The 20,556-nt window shown below is 42.5% G+C and overlaps 1 protein-coding gene across 3 annotated transcripts in view; it reads left to right on the top strand.

The window, feature by feature from the left end:
- Positions 1 to 19,736, top strand: part of LOC110494521 (6-phosphofructo-2-kinase/fructose-2,6-bisphosphatase 4) — a 39,519-nt gene extending 19,783 nt beyond the window's left edge. For 2 of the 3 annotated variants that reach the window (XM_021569657.2, XM_021569655.2), the window contains exons 6-14: positions 2,084 to 2,140; positions 2,227 to 2,348; positions 9,523 to 9,730; positions 9,865 to 10,011; positions 12,217 to 12,321; positions 15,054 to 15,183; positions 15,297 to 15,359; positions 15,497 to 15,561; positions 17,998 to 18,844. In XM_021569657.2, the coding sequence (XP_021425332.1) occupies positions 2,084 to 2,140; positions 2,227 to 2,348; positions 9,523 to 9,730; positions 9,865 to 10,011; positions 12,217 to 12,321; positions 15,054 to 15,183; positions 15,297 to 15,359; positions 15,497 to 15,561; positions 17,998 to 18,057 (957 nt within the window). In that variant the 3' untranslated portion in view covers positions 18,058 to 18,844. Of the gene's footprint in view, positions 1 to 2,083; positions 2,141 to 2,226; positions 2,349 to 9,522; positions 9,731 to 9,864; positions 10,012 to 12,216; positions 12,322 to 15,053; positions 15,184 to 15,296; positions 15,360 to 15,496; positions 15,562 to 17,997; positions 18,845 to 19,403 lie in introns of those variants that run through there. The other variant, XM_021569656.2, reaches the window with a different exon arrangement.
- The last annotated feature ends 820 nt before the right edge of the window (positions 19,737 to 20,556 follow it).

Genomic DNA, 20,556 nt, shown 5'->3' with positions numbered 1-20,556 from the left:
TGCGACCTGTATGCTCTCGTTGGCTGGCCCTCGCTTCATACTCGTCGACAAACCCACTGGCTCCAGGTCATCTACAAGTCTTTGCTAGGTAAAGCCCACTGGTCACCATAGCAGCACCCACCCGTAGCATGCGTTCCAGCAGGTATATCTCACTGGTCACCCCCAAAGCCAATTCCTCCTTCGGCCGCCTCTCCTTCCAGTTCTCTGCTGCCAATGACTGGAACGAACTGCAAAAATCACTGAAGCTGGAGACTCATATCTCCCTCACTAGCTTTAAGCACCAGCTGTCAGAGCAGCTCACAGATCACTGCACCTGTACATAGCCCATCTGTAAATAGCCCATCCAACTACCTCATCCCCATACTGTATTTATTTATTTATCTTGCTCCTTTGCACCCCAGTATCTCTACTTGCACATTCATCTTCTGCACATCTATCACTCCAGTGTTTAATTGCTATATTGTAATTACTTTGCCACTATGGACTATTTATTGCCTTACCTCCCTAATCTTAACTCATTTGCACACACTGTATATAGACTTTTTATATTGTATTATTGACTGTTTGTTTATTCCACATGTAACTCTGTGTTGTTGTTTGTGTCGAACTGCTTTGCTTTATCTTGGCCAGGTCGCAGTTGTAAATGAGAACTTGAGAACAAATAGCCTATCTGGTTAAATAAAGGGGAAATAAATAAATAACATTTAAAAAAACATGATCATAAAAAGTGCAGCACTTATTCATTAACATGAGTTCCTATTTTACCATTAGGCCTATTAGTTCTTAAATAAACTAAGTTCAATGTTTATTCATTCAGCCATGGGCTGCAGATGGAATAGGAGTCTTATGATTGTGTAATTATGTAGAAGTAGGCTCCATCATTATTATCATTTAAATTATAAGTCGGTGCCTTAAAAACATGTGACACGTAGTCTATCGATTACAAGGTGCATCCTGTGTCCAAAACATTGGAGTCTGGTCCAGTCATTCAACACAGCATTCAATGTTTAAACTTCTCCCTTAAGTTTGTTATACAGTGTTGGGACGGCGACTTGGGAGAAATAAATGTGCGAGATGGAATCTTGTATCTCCTGTCCAGCTTGTTTATCATCTTCTTGAAGCAGTCTTTGCTGACTGTAAATAGGACTGTGACTGTGTAAATGTCTTTGGCTATGTGATAGGTGATTGCCTCTGTGATTTCTGTGTCAGTGGGATGTTTTTTAAATTCAAATTATGGAATAGATTTGTTGTTGCCTCTTGTTGTCACCACAACTCTGAGGTACTTTTTGCAAAACACTTGCATTTGGTTGACATCAGATTGCCTGTAGCCGAAATACTGCCATCACTGAAGATGCGCCCTTCTTTGGCACCAAATCGGCTTCTTGTTGGCACTAGCAGCACTTACGTTTCCGACTCACACTCTCTCTTCACCAACATGTAACTGCTCGCTCTATGCGGATTGGCCAGCATGAGCATGCCATGCAGAGGGTGAGAGAGCCCACTTGTGATTGGTCAGCATCCTCTGTGCTTGTACAGAGGGAATAAACACAGTCTAGCGCATCTCATTGGAGGTACCGTAGGGTTTTTGTTGTATTAATGGCATGTCAAAGAAAGGAGAACATGGTAGCCAGTCTCTTGCTATATGGATATTGCACATGTCAATATCTCAATTTTGATCTGAATTCGATTTATCTGCCCTAGCTAGCGGCAATAACTAGAAGCTGCTGTGTGATGAATTGTAGATGGTTTATTTCAGCTGGTTGTATTTTGTTCTTGATACCATCTCTTGTTTTGACACATCATATCTGCAGTAACATGGCTAGGGTAGCTAGTTCACCAACAACTGTAACAATGTATCTGAAACCGAACAACTGCTTATTGGGCAAATGTATTTTTCAATAAACAGTTACAGATGAAATATAGCTTACATGTTGTCAATAATCCTTTGATTGTAAGCCAACCCTGTCTGTTTTTAGCCTTGTGGTCATGCATGCATTGGTTTTGTTGGTTAACACCCTACCCATCTATGTGACTTAGATGTTTTGTCTATCCTGGGGGTTTACTGTATTCCCTTTTCTCCTAGGTGTTTTTTGTAGAGTCTGTTTGTGAAGACCCTGAAGTCATTGCAGAAAACATTGTGGTGAGTGATCATCCACAGTTCCTGTTGCTAACTCTTTATAGAGAGCACCAATAAGTCTTATTTCCACTGTCTCTTTCTCTGCTCAGCAAGTGAAGCTGGGCAGCCCTGACTACACCAACTGCAACACAGAGGAGGCTATGGAGGACTTCAAGAAGAGGATCAAGTGTTATGAGAACTCCTATGAGACCCTGGATGAAGTTCTGGACAGGTGAGCATCTTATCTCAATGAGGAACAAAGAGTTGTCTCCTACTATTTCATCAAAGTGTTCTGTGGACTGTTTTCTATTCAAAAGTCGTTGCTTTTACAGTTGTAACTGTTAATTCAAAATCACACACCGACTAGGTTCCAGTTTAACAATGTTTACTTCACAGAACATAGTCGCCACTACACTCAGGCCAGGTCCATCTCCAGTGAGACTACTGCGCAGGCGTACTAATAATCAAATCGAATCACATTTTATTTGTCACATGCGCTGAATACAACCGGTGTTGTATTTAAATGCTTACTTACAAGCCCTTAACCAACAATGCAGTTTTAAGAAAAATAAGTGTTAAGTAAAAAATAGATAACCTAGAAAATAATAAGAAATAAACGTTACAAATAATTAAAGAGCAGTATTAAAATGTAAATAGCGAGGCTTTATACAGGTGGTAACTGGTACAGAGTCAATGTGCGGGGGCACTGGTTAGTCGAGGTAATATGTACATGTAGGTAGAGTTAAAGTGACAATGCATAAATAATAAACAGAATAGCAGTAGTGTAAAAGAGGGGGGGTGACAATGCAGGGGGGGTGACAATAATCAAGTTTGCAGACGACACTACAGTGGTAGGCTTGATTACCAACAATGACGAGACGGCCTACAGGGAGGAGGTGAGGGCCCTCGGAGTGTGATGTCAGGAAAATAACCTCACACTCAAAGTCAACAAAACAAAGGAGATGATCGTGGACTTCAGGAAACAGCAGAGGGAGCACCCCCCTAACCACATCGATGGGACAGGAGTGGAGAGGGTAGTAAGTTTTAAGTTCCTCGGCGTACACATCACGGACAAACTGAATTGGTTCACCCACAAACAGCGTGGTGAAGAAGGCGCAGCAGCGTCTCTTCAACCTCAGTAGGCAGAAGAAATCCGGCATGTCACCAAAAGCACTCACAAACTTTTACAGATGCACAATCGAGAGCATTCTGTGGGGCTGTATCACTGCCTGGTACGGCAACTGCTCCGCCCACAACTGTAATGCTCTCCAGAGGGTAGTGAGGTCTGCACAACGCATGACCGGGGGCAAACTACCTGCCCTCCATGACACCTACACACCACCCGATGTCACAGGAAGGCCATAAAGATCATCAAGGACAACAACCACTCGAGCCAATGCCTGTTCACCCCGCTACCATCCAGAAGGTGAGGTCAGTACAGGTGCATCAAAGCTGGGACCGAGAGACTGAAAAACAGCTTCTATCTCAAGGCCATCAGACTGTTAAACAGCCACCACTAACATTGAGTGGCTGCTGCCAACACACTGACTCAACTCCAGCCACTTTAATATTGGAAATATTGATGTAAAAAATGTATCACTAGCCACTTGAAACAATGCCACTTAATATAATGTTTACATACCCTACATTACTCATCTCATATGTATATACTGTACTCGATACCATCTACTGTATCCTGCCTATGCTGCTCTGTACCATCACTCATTCATTTATCTTTATGTACATATTCTTTATCCCTTTACACTTGTGTGTATAAGGTAGTAGTTTTGGAATTGTTAGGTTAGATTACTCGTTGGTTATTACTGCATTGTCAGAACTAGAAGCACAAGCATTTCGCTACACTCGCATTAACATCTGCTAACCATGTGTATGTGACAAATAAAATTTGATTTGCAAATAGTCTGGGTAGCCATTTGATTAGCTGTTCATGAGTCTATGGCTTGTGGGTACAAACTGTTGAGAAGCGTTTTGGACCTAGACTTGGCGCTCTGGTACCTCTTGCCGTGCAGTAGCAGAGAGAACAGTCTTTGACTAGGGCGTTTTGAGTCTTTGACCATTTTTAGGGCCTTCCTCTGACACCGCCTGGTATAGAGGTGCTGGATGGCAGGATGCTTTGTCCCAGTGATGTACTGGGCCATATGCACTACCCTCTGTAGTGCCTTGCAGTCGGAGGCTGAGCAGTTGCCATACCAGACAGTGATGCAACCATGCTCTCAATGGTACAGCTGTAGAACCTTTTGAGGATCTGAGGACCCATGCCAAATATTTTCAGTCTCTTGAGGGGGAATAGGTGTTGTCGTGCCCTCTTCATGACTGTCTTGGTGTGTTTGGACCATGATATTTTGTTGGTGATGTGAATACCAAGGAACTTGAAGCTCTCAACCCACTCCACTACAGCCCTGTCGATGAGAATGGGTGTGTGCTCGGTCCTCCTTTTCCTGTAGTGCACAATCATCTCCTTTGTCTTGATCACATTGATGGAGAGGTCTACCACTGTTGTCATCAAAAAACTTAATGATGGTGTTGGAGTCGTGCCTGGCCGTGCAGTCATGAGTGAACAGGGAGTACAGGAGGGGACTGAGCACGCACCCCTGAGGGGGCCCCTGTGTTGAATATCAGCGTGGCAGATGTGGTGTTACCTACCCTTACCAGCTGGGGGCGGCCTGTCAGGAAGTCTAGGATCCAGTTGCAGAGGGAGGTGTTTAGTCCCAGGGTCCTTAGCTTAGTGATGAGCTTTGAGGGCACTAAGGTGTTGAAAGCTGAGCTATAGTCAATGAATAGAGATTGCATCATCTGTTGGGGCGGTCTGAAAATTGGAGTGGGTCTAGGGTTTCAGGGATAATGGTGTTGATGCGGGCAATGACCAGCCTTTCAAAGCACTTCATGGCTACAGACGCTACAGAGTGCTACGAGTCGGTAGTCATTTAGGCAGGTTACCTTGGTGTTCTTGGGCACAGAGTCTATGGGGGTCTGCTTGAAGCATGTTGGTATTACAGACTCAGTCAGGGACAGGTTGAAAATGTCAGTGAAGACACTTGCCAGTTGGTCAGCGCATGCTCGGAGTACACGTCCTGGTAATACGCCTGGCCCTGCGGCCTTGTGTATGTTGACCTGTTTAAAGTCGGGATGCATGATATATCGGTAAGCATGTCGGAATCGGACGATATTAGCTAAAAATGCCAACATTGGCTTCGGCCAATGTGCAAAACCGATGTCAAAGCTGACGTGCGTACCTAAATAACGTAGGTAGATCCCGTAATGATGCCACGAAAAATATAGCACTGCACGTGCAACACCTAGCCTACAATGTCTGCTGTGTGGATCGAGCAGTCATTTGAAAGATTAAGACAATTCCAGCCAGACAACTCAAATGCGAAATCCATTAACTCCAAGATAATGGAATTCAATGCCCTTGATAATAAACCGTTCTCTGTCGTGGATGATGTTGGCTTTCGCGACTGGTCGAGCACAGTGGGTCGATGAGGATTTCCTACTGAGGAAAGCTGCATGGCATGCTTAAGAATGTGCTGGTTCTCTTACCGCTGCTGCCATTTCAATGGCATTTGAGAAAATGTTTGAAACACACACATATCAGATATTGTCCAAAAAATGTAATATCGGTGCATCCCTAGTTTAAAGGGCTCACTTACATTGGCTATGGAGAGCGTGATCACACAGTTGTCTGGAACAGTTGATGCTCTCGTGCATGTTTCAGTGTTACTTGCCTCAGAGAGTGATTTAGCTCTTCTGGTAGGCTCATGTCACTGAGTAGCTCGCGGCTGTGCTTCCCTTTTGTAGTCTGTAATAGTTTGCAAGTCCTGCCACATCCAACGAGCGTCTGAGCCGGTGTAGTACGATTCGATCTTAGTCCTGTTTTGCCTGTTTGATGGTTTGTCGCTTTGCTTGAAAGCGGCAGCTCTAGCCTTTAGCTCAGTGTGGATGTTGTCTGTAATCCATGGTTTATGGTTGGGGTATGTACGGACAGTCACTGTGAGGATGATGTCATTGATACACTTTTTGATGAAGCCAGTGACTGATGTGGTGTACTCCTCAATGCCATCGGAGAATCCCGGAACATATTCCAGTCTGTGATAGCAAAACAGTCCTGTAGCTTAGCATCTGCTTCATCTGACCACTTTTCTATTGAACGAGTCGCTGGTGCTTCCTGCTTTAGTTTTTGCTTGTAAGCAGGAATCAGGACAATATAATTATGGTCAGATTTGCCAATTGGAGGGTGAGGGAGAGCTTTGTATGCATCTCTGTGTGTGGAGTAAAGGTGGTCTAGAATTTTTTTCTCTTAGGTTGCACATTTAACATGCTGATAGAAATTAGGTTGAACGAATTTAGGTTTTCCTGCATTAAAGTCCACGGCCACTAGGAGCGCTGCTTCTGGATGAGCGTTTTCCTGTTTGGTTATGGCCGTATACAACTCGTTGAGTGCGGTCTTAGTGCCAGCATCAGTTTGTGGTGGTAAATAGACCGCTACGAAGAATATAGGAAAACTATCTTAGTAAATAGTGTGGTCTACAGTTTCATGAGATACTCTACCTCTAGGTGAGCAAAACCTTGAGACTTTAGATATCGTGCACCAGCTGTTGTTTACAAATATACGTAGGCCGCTACCCCTTGTCTTACCAGAGGCTACTGTTCTGTCCTGCCGATACAGTGCATAACCCGCCAGATGTATGTTATTCATGTCGTCGTTCAGCCACCTCTCTGTGAAACATAAGATATTACAGTTTTTAATGTCCAGTTGGTAGGATATGTAGTTGAAGTTTACATGCACTTAGGTTGGAGTCATTAAAACTTGTTTTTCAACCACTCCACAAATTTCTTGCTAACAAACTATATTTTTGGCAAGTCATTTAGGACATTACTTAATGCATGACACAAGTCATTTTTCCAACAATTGTTAAAACATATTATTTATCTTATAATTCACTGTATCACAATTCCAGTGAGTCAGACGTTTACATACACTAAGTTGACTGTGCCTTTAAACAGCTTGGAAAATTCCAGGAAATGATGTCATTGCTTTAGAAGTTTCTGATAGGCTAATTGATATCATTTTGGAGGTGTACCTGTGGATGCATTTCAAGGCCTACCTTCAAACTCCGTGTCTCTTTGCTTGAGATCATGGGAAAATCAAAATAAATCAGCCAAGACCTCAGAAAATCCATTGTAGACCTCCACAAGTCTGGTTCATCCTTGGGAGCAATTTCCAAATGCCTGAAGGTACCATGTTTATCTGTACAAACAATGGTACGTACGTATAAACACCATGGGACCACGTAGCCGTCATACTGCTCAGGTTGGAGACTTGTTCTGTCTCTTAGAGATGAACGTACTTTGGTGCGAAAAGTGCAAATCAATCCCAGAACAACAGCAAAGGACCTTGTGAAGATGCCGGAGGAAACAGGTACAAAAGTATCTATATCCACAGTAAAACGAGTCCTATATCGACATAACCTGAAAGGCCGCTCAGCAAGGAAGAAGCCACTGCTCCAAAACCACCATAAAAAAAGCCAGACTACGGTTTGCAACTGTACATGGGGACAAAGATCATACTTTCTGGAGAAATTTCCTCTGGTCTGATGAAAAAAAAAAAGAGAACTGTTTGGCCATAATGACCATCGTTATGTTTGGAGGAAGAAGGGGGAGGCTTGCAAGCCGAAGAACACCATCCCAACCGTGAAGCACGGGGGTGGCAGCCTCATGTTGTGGGGGTGCTTTGCTGTAGGAGGGACTGGTGCACTTCACAAAAAAAAGATAGCATCATGAGGCTGGAAATGATGTGGCTATATTGAAGCAACATCTCAAGACATCAGTCAGGAAGTTAAAGCTTGGTCGCAAATGGGTCTTCCAAATGGACAATGACCCCAAGCACACTTCCAAAGTTGTGGCAAAATGGCTTAAGGACAACAGTCAAGGTATTGGAGTGGCCATCACAAAGCCCTTACCTCGATCCTATAGAAAATGTGTGGGCAGAACTGAAAAAGCGTGTGCAAGCAAGAAGGCCTACAAACCTGACTCAGTTCCACCAGCTCTGTCAGGAGGAATGGGCCAAAATTCACCCAATTTATTGTGGGAAGCTTGTGAAAGGCTACCCGAAGCGTTTGATCCAAGTTAAACAGTTTAAACGCAATGCTACCAAATACTAATTGAGTGCATGTAAACTTCTGACCCACTGGGAATGTGATGAAAGAAATAAAAGCTGAAATAAATCATTCTCTACTATTATTCTGACATTTCACACTCTTAAAATAAAGTGGTGATCCTAACTGCTCTAGACAGGGAATTTTTACTAGGATTAAATGTCAGGAATTATGAAAAACTGAGTTTAAATGTATTTGACTAAGGTGTATGTAAACTTCCGACTTCAACTGTATATTCGTGCTTGTAGTTCATCTATTTTGTTATCCAATGATTGTACGTTGGCAAATAGGACTGATGTCTCTTTGGAAGGAGATCCTTGCCCTGAGCTCCCCTACTTTACTGTCCAGGGACTGAACATTGGCGAGTAATATACTAGGAAGCAAGGGATGGATGGTATGCACAACACCCAAGTCTGACTAGGGCCCCATTCCTACCTCTTTAGTGCAGCTCCTAGGATGAATACAGCTGCCTCTGGAAGTTTAAACAACGGATCCATGTCAGGGAAGTAAAATGTATTGGGAGTTAGTCTTGTCCCATCGCTGCAACTCCCGTACGGACTTGGGCGAGGCGAAGGCCGAGAGCCATGCATCCTCAGAAACACTACCACGCCAAGCCGCACTGCTTCTTGACAGACACACTGCTCGTTTAACCCGGAAGCCAGCCGCACCAGTGTCGGATGAAACACTGTACAGCTTGCGACTGAAGTCAGCATGCATGTGCCCGGCCTGCCACAAGGAGCCGCTAGAGGGCAATGCGACAAGGACAAACCCTCCCCTAACCCGGACGACGCTGGGCCAATTATGCGCTGCCTCGTGGGTCTCCCGGTCGCGGCCAGCTGCAACAGAGCCTGGGATCGAACCCGGGTCTGTAGTGACGCCGCTAGCACTGTGATGCAGTGCCTTAGACTGCTGCGCCGCTCGGGTGCCCTGGAATTCAAATTTCTGCTTGAATATCCAACATTCTTAGCAAATAATGTAAGAAATAACTCCAAAGAATACTGCAAAGTTGGCTAGGAGCTAGAAATAGGTCGGCACCATCTTGTCTGTCAAATACATGAAAAACATTAATCAAATAATTTCCAATTACAACAGTCAAATACGTTGCTTGTCCTTTTAATGTGAAATTTTTTAAAGCTGGTTTCAATGCATGTTGTTTCTAAGAGGTGTTCTCTCTTATAAAGTACGGGATTCCTAAAGCTCTCTGGCCTGTCCCTCACCCCTCTCTCCCAGGGATCTGTCCTACATCAAGATTATGGACGTGGGCCGGAGGTACCTGGTGAACCAGGTCCAGGACCACATCCAGAGCCGGATCGTCTACTACCTCATGAACATCCACATCACACCACGCTCCATCTACTTGTGTCGCCATGGAGAGAGTGACCTCAATGTCAAGGGCTGCATTGGAGGAGACTCTGGACTCTCCCCCAGGGGCAAGGAGGTATGGCTAACTCTATCCCTAGACTTGATCTCTTCCTTACATATTCTACTTTTTAATTTCTTTAATATTGAATAGGTTTACATATTTTTTTTATTCTCTCTTTTCCCTTTTGTGTGGATTTTTTCCATGTGCAGTTTGCCAATTATCTGGGCCAGTTCATCCAGTCTCAGGAAATCAGTGATCTGAAGGTGTGGACCAGCCAGATGAAGAGGACCATCCAGACAGCTGAGGCAGTGTCTGTGCCGTACGAGCAGTGGAAGGCGCTCAACGAGATAGACGCCGTAAGAACTCAACTTTTCAATATTGCACAGTGCCACCTGTGTGACTGTGTGATATCAAATTAAAGGTTTTTGGTCGTATACACAGTTGGGCAGATGTTATAGCAGGTGCAGCAAAATGCTTATGTTACTAGCTCCTAAAAGTAATCCAAATGCAATCTATTAGAGCTGCCATGGACCTCACAATCCGATATTACGATACTCAGGTGCCGATACGATATATATTGCCGTTCTCATGATTCTACAGTACCTTCATGAAGTAAACTCAGCAAAAAAAGAAACGTCCCCTTTTCAGGACCCTGTCTTTCAAGGATAATTTGTAAAAATCCAAATAACTTCACAGATCTTCATTGTAAAGGGCTTAAACACGGTTTCCCATGCTTGTTCAATTAACCATAAACAATTAATGAACATGCACCTGTGGAACGGTCGTTAAGACATTAACAGCTTACAGACGGTAGGCAACTAAGGTCACAGTTATGAAAACTTAGGACACTAAAGAGACCTTTCTACTGACTGAAAAACACCAAAAGAAAGATGCCTGCTCATCTGCGTGAACGTGCCTTAGGCATGCTGCAAGGAGGCATGAGGAATGCAGATGTGGCAGGGCAATAAATTGCAATGTCCGTACTGTGAGACGCCTAAGACAGCGCTATAGCTACAATCTATAATAGGGGCCTCTAACAGGTTGCGAACTACCAGTAGCTCGCCAAACAATTCTGAAAGTACATGCAATTTTCAAGTGTTCTACCGCAAACTGTCATAAACTAATCTCACATCAGACACCGCAACTCCCAGCTACTATCTAATCATCGCAACATTGACATTATCCCACCCCTGGTTAGACACTATTTGCTTAAACACACCATATCAGCGAATTAATTTCCTGCAATATTGCCTGGTACACGCGTTTGTTTGTCTACGCACTATGTAGCCAGCCAGTTGATGCGATAAATCTTGTGCGTTGACAGATACTTTCCCCAAAACCTTCTCAATTTAAATGTTAACTGCCAAGTATGCTTACCTGGCGGATGTATATCATTAGTATTTATTAGTTATTTGTCAATTTTGCCATGAAATGAGTAGCAGCAGTACAGAACCATCGCTAGACCGGCACATTAGACAGCACATGTGCAATTAAAGGGGAATTGGGCTAACAAATTGATTTTTTTTCTTTGTTTTTTAGGCCTGGAAGAAAACAGTCTTCTGATATGATTTAAGCATTGACATGGGCTCAGAACATCAAATTCTGTTGTTTCTCTATGAACAATTGTAATTTTGAGAGTGAAATAAAAAATAAATAAAAAAGCGAATACCAAGAAAAGTAAAACTCAGCAAACCTAATTTGGGAAAATATTTTTAAAAATCAATTTGGGGAAGAAATCAGATTTTATAGGGCCCTCCTTAGTTGTTTATTAACCATTATTTTACCAGGTATATTGACACAAAATATATAGTACACAAAGGACCCGGAGGAAGAGTTGCAGGGGAGAGAAGAGAATATGCCTATTTGAAACCTCAAATGAAATTAGTAGCTTGCTCATACTAGAAAAGGTTGGAAACTCTTAATCTGTACATATATATACACTGGATTAATTTACACAAGATCTACTAAGAATGATGTGTAAATCACATTCTTTGTAAACAGTAGGTGTAGACTAACAGTGAAATGCTTACTTATGGACCCTTCACAACAAATTTTTTGAAATAATGGAAAAAATAATAACACAGGGATTAAATACACAATGAGTAACGATAACTTCGCTGTATACACGGGGTACCAGTACTGAGTTGATATGCAGTGGTATGAGATAATTGAGGTAGATGTGTACATATAGGTAGGGATCAAGTGACTAGGCAACAGGATGGATAATACACAGTAGCAGCAGGATATGTGATAAGTTAAGTGCAGAAAGAGTCCATGCAGATAGTCCGGGTACCTATTGGTTAACTATTTAACTAACTATTTAGCAGTCTTCTGGCTTGGGGGTAGGTGCTGTTCAGGGTCCGGACTGCATCGGCAGAAGATATATTAGTGAGGTTTGTCAAGAACCCAGTATATATATATAAATATGGAGTGTGCATAAACAGTGTGACTAAAATGCAATATACAGGTGTAGATTTGGAAAATTGTGCAAGTCTGTGATTTACTAAATATGTTGCGGTGTGTTTGAGTAACTGAAGTGATGCATGTGTGTTTATCCTCAGGGTGTGTGTGAGGAGATGATGTATGAGGAGATCCAGCAGCACTACCCACTGGAGTTTGCAATGAGGGACCAGGACAAATACCGCTACCGTTACCCAAAGGGAGAGGTGAGTGAGAAGAACATTTTCTAATGCCTCATTTGTTAAATCATCTTTATGTATTATGAAAGAGCTCTGCCAACCTGAATGCTGGTTTTATGTGTCAAGAAATATGTGTGAGGACTTGCTTCTGCTGAAGAGCTGTACAGTTCTTAACAATGTTTTTGACAAGCCAGCACTTAGATATGGCCGTTTCCATACTTTCATGGAATGTTTGGGATTGACAGAGTAAGGCATTTGTGAAAATTCTATAGCAATATATAGTTGGAAAGCAGCTGTGGGTTTGGACAATTAAGACACTGCAGTAAATAAAAACGTGTCAGTCTTGTCCAGGACCGGAATCTACACAGACCGGTGCGCCATAGTCAATCAGAGCTACAGTAGGCCTATATGCAAATAAGCCATTTGCCACACTGGCCTGCAAAAATGTACTTTGAGCTGGACTGTCTTTACAGGCAGTAGCGTCAGTGTGACTTTAGACCATTAGAAAGCATTCGCCAAAAGCCAAAATATACACCTGAATAGATTTCTGTAAATATTTAAGTACTGTACCATTTGGAAACTTTACAGTCCTATTGATCAAACAGCCATGAACAGATAGGCTCTCTCCCTCCCTAAGATCAACAACTAACGGTAGCCAGAGCGAGATGAGCTAAAATCTAACAAGGCAAAAGTAGATAAACTCTCAAACTTTTTCAGCTTGAAGTTGGCCGTCAAAATATTTGCACTGATTAACGATGGGGAATAGTAGCCTGCTCGCCCTTGTGCAGCTTGCTTGCCAACGCATGCTTGTCCCAACGCAAGTTTTGACAACCGAATGGGGAACTGCCTGCCTGCCCATTTAATCGATGCCAAATACATTTGATAAACAACTAAGAGATGCGCTTGTTACCTGTATAAGTCATTCAGCTTAGCTAGCTAGCAAAGCAATTCACATTTCTTGTTGGCTAAGTAAATGGCACCTGCATCTCTAGCTGTAGCCGCCGAAAAACGATATGAGAGGGAAAAGGTCGGCCATTCATCCACTGACATGACATTCTCCCAGCAGCTTGCTAACGTTAGGCTGTGTTTTTAGCTTGCTAAATAAATAGCTACATACTATGCATTTGGAAAGTATCCAGACCCCTTCACTTTTCCACATTTTGTAACATTACAGCCTTATTCTAAAATGTATTTAAATAAAATAAAAATCCTCATCAATCTACACACAATACCCCATAATGACAAAGCGAGAACAGGTTTTTAGAATTTTGGGGTAATTTATACAAAAAAAAGAAACGTTATTTACATAAGTATTCAGGCCCTTTGCTATGAGACTCGAAATTGAGCTCAGGTGCATCCTGTTTCCATTGATCATTCTTGAGATGTTTCTACAACTTGATTGGAGATCACCTGTGGTAAATTCAGTTGATTGGACATGATTTGGAAAGGCACACACCTGTCTATATAAGGTCCCACAGTTGACAGTGCATGTCAGAGCATAAACCAAGCCATGAGGTCGAAGGAATTGTCCGTAGAGCTCCAGACCGGATTGTGTCGAGGCACAGATCTAAGGAAGGGAACCAAAAAATGTCTGCAGTATTGATGGTGCCCAAGAACACAGTGGCCTCCATCATTCTGAAATGGAAGAAGTTTGACCCACCACCATGACTCTTCCTAGAGCCGCCCGGCCAATCTGAGCAAAAGGGGGAGAAGTCCTTGGTCAGTGAGATGACGATGATGGTCACTCTGACAGCGCTCCAGAGTTCCTCTATGGAGATGGGAGAACCTTCCAGAAGGACAACCATCTCTGTAGCACTCTACCAATCAGGCCTTTATGGTAGACTGGCCAGACGGAAGCCACTCCTCAGTAAAAGGCACATGACAGCCCACTTGGAGTTTGCCAGAAGGTAATTAAAGGACTCTGACCATGAGAAACAAGATTCTCTGATCTGATGAAACCAAGATAGAACTCTTTGGCCTGAATGCTAAGCATCACGTCTGGAGAAAACCAGGCACCACTCATCACCTGGACAATACCATCCCTATGGTGGAGCATGGTGGTGGCAGCATCATACTGTGGGGATGTTTTTCAGCTGCAGAGACTGAGAGACTAGTCAGGAATGAGGGAAAGATGAACGGAGCAAAGTACAGAGAGCCTTGATGAAAACCTCCAGAGCACTGAGGTCCTCAGACTGGGGCGAAGGAACACTTTCCAACAGGATATTGACCCTAAGCCCACTGCCAAGACAATGCAGGAGTGGCTTCGGGACAAGTCTCTGAATGTCCTTGAGTGGCCCAGCCACAGACCAGACTTGAACCCGATTTCAACATCTCTGGAGAGACCTAAAAATACCTGTGCAGCGTCGCTCCCCATCCAACCTGAGAGCTTGAGAGGATCTGCAGAGAAGGAGAGACACTCCCAAATACATGCTTGTAGCGTCATACCAAAGAAGACTCGGCTGTGATCGCTGGCCACGGTGCTTCAACAAAGTACTGAGTAAAGCGTCTGAATATTTATGGAAATGTAATATTTCAGTTTTAATTTTGTATTAATTTGCAAAAATGTTTTCTACATTGTTTTCCACTGTAGACCACATTATTGAAGATCATTTCTCATCTTGTAGTATTTGTCTGTGCCCTGTTTTTTGGGGAGTGTCTTTTACCCCCTGCCTTAAGTTTTTGTCACCCTTTTTGGCCGAGTGAGAGTCTTGGTTGGTCTGTCTCTCTGAGTGTACCTAACCGTTGACCTGTCTCCTCAGTCCTATGAAGACCTGGTGCAGCGTCTGGAGCCGGTCATCATGGAGCTGGAGAGGCAGGAGAACATCCTGGTTGTCTGTCACCAGGCTATCATGCGCTGCCTGCTGGCATACTTCCTGGATAAGACCGCAGGTCAGTCTGGTTGTCTTTCCTGGATAAGACCGATGGAAGGTGTTGTTTAGTCTCCTTTTTGCAGATCTCTTTTGTAATAGATTTCTTGGTAATGTTTGTGTGTTGTTTCTCAGAGGAGCTGCCCTACTTGAAGTGCCCACTGCACACCGTGCTGAAGCTCACGCCAGTGGCTTATGGTAAGACTGGCCTTCCACTGCTACGCAGTCCTGTCTGTACCTACTTCAGTGTTAATTGTGAAATAACAGAAATATTTCACATTGGATTTAGTTGTTTATAATGCAAGAATGCACCTTTCTGTGCCCTGTGTTTTCAGGCTGTAAGGTGGAGTCCATCTACCTAAATGTGGATGCAGTGAACACTCACAGAGATAGACCAGAGGTTGGTATATCTACATACTCACACACACAGATACTGATTTGGTGGCAGATTTGGTAAACATAAGGGGGAATCTGTGCTATGCTTGACAGATGACTCTAAACTCTGTAAGCTGTGCAGCTGTAGTGCTTTTCAACAGTCCAGGTTGCAATGGCTTCATAATCAGAGGAGTGTTTAATAGTCATGCTTAGAGTGGATTCTTTATTGTAAAGATGTCATGTGCACTGGTATCAGTACTAAAGATGATGATAGTGACTCATGTTGTGACCTTCATCCATTGTCCATCACCATTTCACAGGCTCATCCTGAATAAACCAATTAGAGGATAGTGGGATGGAACGACATGATTCATGATGTTATATCATCAGGTGAAATCTGTGTGATTAGGGATCATGTTCATGACATTTCTTTATCGTATACGTAGAGAAGCATTTAGGGAGTGTAACTATTCAAATTAACTTTGATAATGAAATAATGAAATGGATTTTTATCACATCCTGGGCTCTGTTTTCAGCTGGTGCTAAGGAGGCGCTAGTGTCAAATGCACATTAGTTTGCAATTTAGGCATGTAAAAAATGTCAGACTGATATTTTCCAGTCCTAATGCCACGTTTGTCAATTTACCTGTTGAACATCAGCTCGTTTGCACTGAGGTGGGAGGGGTGGCAATATTTGAGGTGTGTCCTTTAAAAACAAACGCAAAAGTTACAATTTCATGCAGCACTAATGGTAAGTTTTAAAACTCACAAAATGCAGGTCTTAACGGTAACGCTGTTAATGGCATGATTTTGAGAGCAGAAGTGCAGCCTATCCAGCCATGATGCACAGGGCCCATGGAAGGAGAGATGTGCCAGTGAACCTTGTATTTAGAAACCTTAACAAATGATTGATTTCCGCCCCTTTCATTTAATTGGATTAAAAAACAAACATAGCCTACCCTCCCGTTAATCAAGGCTGGTTTAGCAACATCACATAGGTGTGCCTTTTTGTCCTGGCCAAAGGTAGCTTTTGAATAAATGTTTTCTACTGGGAGTGCTTTTAAATATTGGAGGTTGAAGCCCTTGTGCATTTTAATTATTCACAATTCACATACCTGCGTTTTGCTTGTTCAAGTAGGTTATCCATCCCACTACCGATTTACTGAAGGCATGCTCTTCCAAAATATTCAGTCCTCATAATGCCATATCAACAACAGATTCTTCATTTTTTTTAATGATACAATTGACAGGAGCCTAGTCTTGGTTTGAATGCAATTGACATTTTGTCTGCTATTTCTGGAGAATGTGATCTGTAAGGTGGTTCCATGATGTTTATAAAACATTACAGTTGTGAAGTGTAACGGTGAGTGGACATTCCCCCGTTCTCTTTACATTGGATCCAGGTCCTGTGGAAAGTTTGGATGTGAGTAAAATCCTACATAGTCTTATTTTCCTGGTCTGTATTATGTGCCCAAGGGGTGCAGTTATGGTGCCTGTAACTGTATTATGTGCCCAAGGGGTGCAGTTATGGTGCCTGTAACTGTATTATGTGCCCATGGGGAGCAGTTATGGTGCCTGTAACTGTATTATGTGCCCATGGGGAGCAGTTATGGTGCCTGTAACTGTATTATGTGCCCATGGGGAGCAGTTATGGTGCCTGTAACTGTATTATGTGCCCATGGGGAGCAGTTATGGTGCCTGTAACTGTATTATGTGCCCATGGGGTGCAGTTATGGTGCCTGTAACTGTATTATGTGCCCATGGGGTGCAGTTATGGTGCCTGTAACTGTATTATGTGCCCATGGGGAGCAGTTATGGTGCCTGTAACTGTATTTACACGTTGCCTATTTAAAACAAGTTATTTCGTTTTTATTAGAATTGTGGACAGTCATTTTAGGCCTTATCAATAGCCTAGTGAATTTAATGTTGCTTGTTGACTACGTTTGGCATGTCCAGACTGCAAATTACAGTAGACATTGCCCCTGTATCAGTGCGAATGCTGTTGCCTATGTTTCTATATTGAAGCAATGTGTTTTAGAACAATGTGGGCTGACATGTTCAACATATTCAGCAAACTAGGCTATAACGGACTAACATTCAAATTGGAGTTGCAATACATAAAAGACCATAAATGCACAACTTGAAGCAACTGCATATTTAGCCATGGTTTATGTTCTGATTGGCCAGTGAAGGGCCAAGTCTTGACACACTCAACTTGTTTATTCATCAAAACCCAGCCCTTTCACGCCACCACCAACTACTCTGCCTATAATTCCGGTTGTGAAAATGGCAAAAATATTTCTGACACACCCTGAACCTATAACGCTACCACCAGCACTAAGATTTACCATTGCGCTAGGTTTGTTAGAATAGAGCCCCCTGTCTTTCCCACCCATCCTCCCATTATAGCTATTTTGTTTCCCTGATGTTTGACCCCAACCTTTTGTTTCATTGCTGAACAGAACGTAAAGGTGTCGCGGATGGCCGAGGAGGCTTTGCTAACAGTACCAGCTCATCAGTGAGATGGTTTCCCCTCATGCTCTCACACTCCCTTCTTTCCACTCCCCATTAACTTGTTCTTCAATCAGACACTTAGTCCTCAGTCACTCCATACCCTCTTTACTTCCTGACATCAGAAGTACTCTGATTTTGTTTTGGAGTATTCAATAATAATTCTAATTAACTGGAATCTAGTTCATTTGTAAATATCCCTACCATAAGGGTCTGGTTTTCTTTTTTTTGTTTATTGACCTGCTGCTTTTTTCCATCTCCAAATTGACATAATGGTTTTGTAAATCAATGTTGAACTGCCAACTGTGAAGCGATTTAAGCCGAAGCACATTTCATTTCAAATATTTTCATTTGTCGGATAACCTTTTTTAAATTTACTCTCATGGATGTATGTCACTTTTTTTATTCGGGAAGCTCAGTATTTTATTATTATTTGTCAGTAGTGAGTCTGTGGATTTCAATGTGACTCACTGTCTTAATTAGTTGAATGTGTGTCTGTCTGTGTTCATAGCGTTGCACAAATGTCTACTTGATGAGGTAGTGTTTTGCACCTTTACTCTGAAACCTAAACTCTTGAGTGTTTCTTTAATTAGTTATTTTTTAAAATTCTTTCAGTTTAGTGTATTTTTAATTTGATCAAGTTAGATTAAATGTTAATTTTATAATCATGTATGAAGATGGCCCAGAAGAACACATTTTTTATTAGAATGTGAAGGTTTCTGCTCCATATGGAATATGAGGAAGTAATTGACATATCACTGTTTACTGGCTATGTTAATAAAAATCGACTTGACCAGCCCTGCTGTATTTTATGTATCGATACATTGACCCTCACGTTTTTGTTCTATAAATGTCTTCAGAAACATCTTTTACTGTGCTATGCAAATGCAGAGCATTTTGTCCTCAGCCTTTATTAATATGCAGCGGCTGTATTGGAAGTCATTTCCTCTGTAGACTACTAATGCCTATTCATCAGACTCAATATAAACACCTGTTTGTAGAACAGTGCTTGACCTCTTCCTGACACCATAACAGTAACTCTCCTCATCCACAAAGCCAACTGCAAAACATGCCTTTTTCATACACACATCTGACCAGGAACAATAATATTCAGTTGTCTAAACTAATATCTATTTCTCTAAACCATTATCTCTGCCGCAAACATAAACAAACCTCACTTTGTATAGCACAGTGTGTCTCTCACTGAAATGAAATGCCTTGTTCTAGGACTTCTATGCCTTGAAGCTATGGGGGATTTGAACATGTCCCTTATTTTGAAACTCCATGGATTTGAGATTTGATTCGTCATTCTGGTGTGTCTTCAAAGGGATGTAAAACGTGTATGTTCCTCTTTCAGAATGTCAACGTTCATCGCACCACAGAAGATGCCTTGCAGACAGTCCCACCTCACCTCTGAAATGCAAGCCACTCGGATTGAAGTTTGGGCTCTCCTCTACCTCCCTGTTACTACGTGTCATTACTTGTGTCTAGTGGTACAGAGTCAATGGACATTCTATCTGTGCAACTCACTCAATTGATGGTTCTTTGTTGGGCGATGTAATGTTTTCACAGCCTGGTCTCAAAGCAAAACATACAGTACGAGTCAAAAGTTTAGACATTCAAGGTTTTTTGTTTGTTGATTGTACCATTTTATACATTGTAGAATAATAGTGAAGACATCACAACTATGAAATAACACATGGAATCATGTAGTAACCAAAAAAGTGTTAAACAAATCCAAAAATATTTTTGATTCTTCAATGTAGCCACCCTTTGCTTTGATAACAGCTTTGCACACTCTTGGCATTCTCTCAACAAGCTTCACCTGGAATGCTATTCCAACAGTCTTGAGGGAGTTCCCACATATGATGAGCACTTGTTGGTTGCTTTTCCTTCACTCTGCATTCCAACCATCCCAAACCATCTCAATTTGGTTGAGGTCGGGTGATTGTGGAGGCCAGGTCATCTGATGCAGCACTCCATCACTCTCCGTGCTCAAGTAGCCCTTACACAGCCTGGAGGTGTATTGGGTCATTGTCCTGTTGAAAAACAAATGATAGTCCCACTAAGTCCAAAACAGATGGGATGGTATATAGCAGCAGAATGCTGTGGTAGCCATGCTGGTTAAGTGTTCCTTGAATTCTAAATAAATCAGTGTCACCAGCAGAGCACCACGTCCATGCTTCACGGTGGGAACCACACATGCGGAGATAATCCGCTCACCTACTCTGCGTCACACAAAGACACGGGAGTTGGAACCAAAAATCGCAATTTTGGAAAATCGGACCAATGGATAGATTTCCACTGGTGTAATGTCCATTGCTTGTGTTTCTTGGCCCAAGCAAGTGTTTTCTTATTATTGGTGTGGTTTCTTTGCAGCAATTTGACCATGAAGGCCTGAGTCACGCAGTCTCCTCTGAACAGTTGATGTTGAGATGTGTCTGTTACTTTAACTCTGTGAAGCATTTATTTGGGCTGCAATTTCTGAGGCTGGTAAGGCTAATGAACTT

This window comes from Oncorhynchus mykiss, chromosome 17 (genome assembly GCF_013265735.2).
Source record: "Oncorhynchus mykiss isolate Arlee chromosome 17, USDA_OmykA_1.1, whole genome shotgun sequence".
In the NCBI taxonomy this organism is placed as follows: domain Eukaryota; kingdom Metazoa; phylum Chordata; class Actinopteri; order Salmoniformes; family Salmonidae; genus Oncorhynchus; species Oncorhynchus mykiss.
Note: the sequence above shows the minus strand (reverse complement) of the source record. Positions and strands in the feature narration are given on the sequence as shown.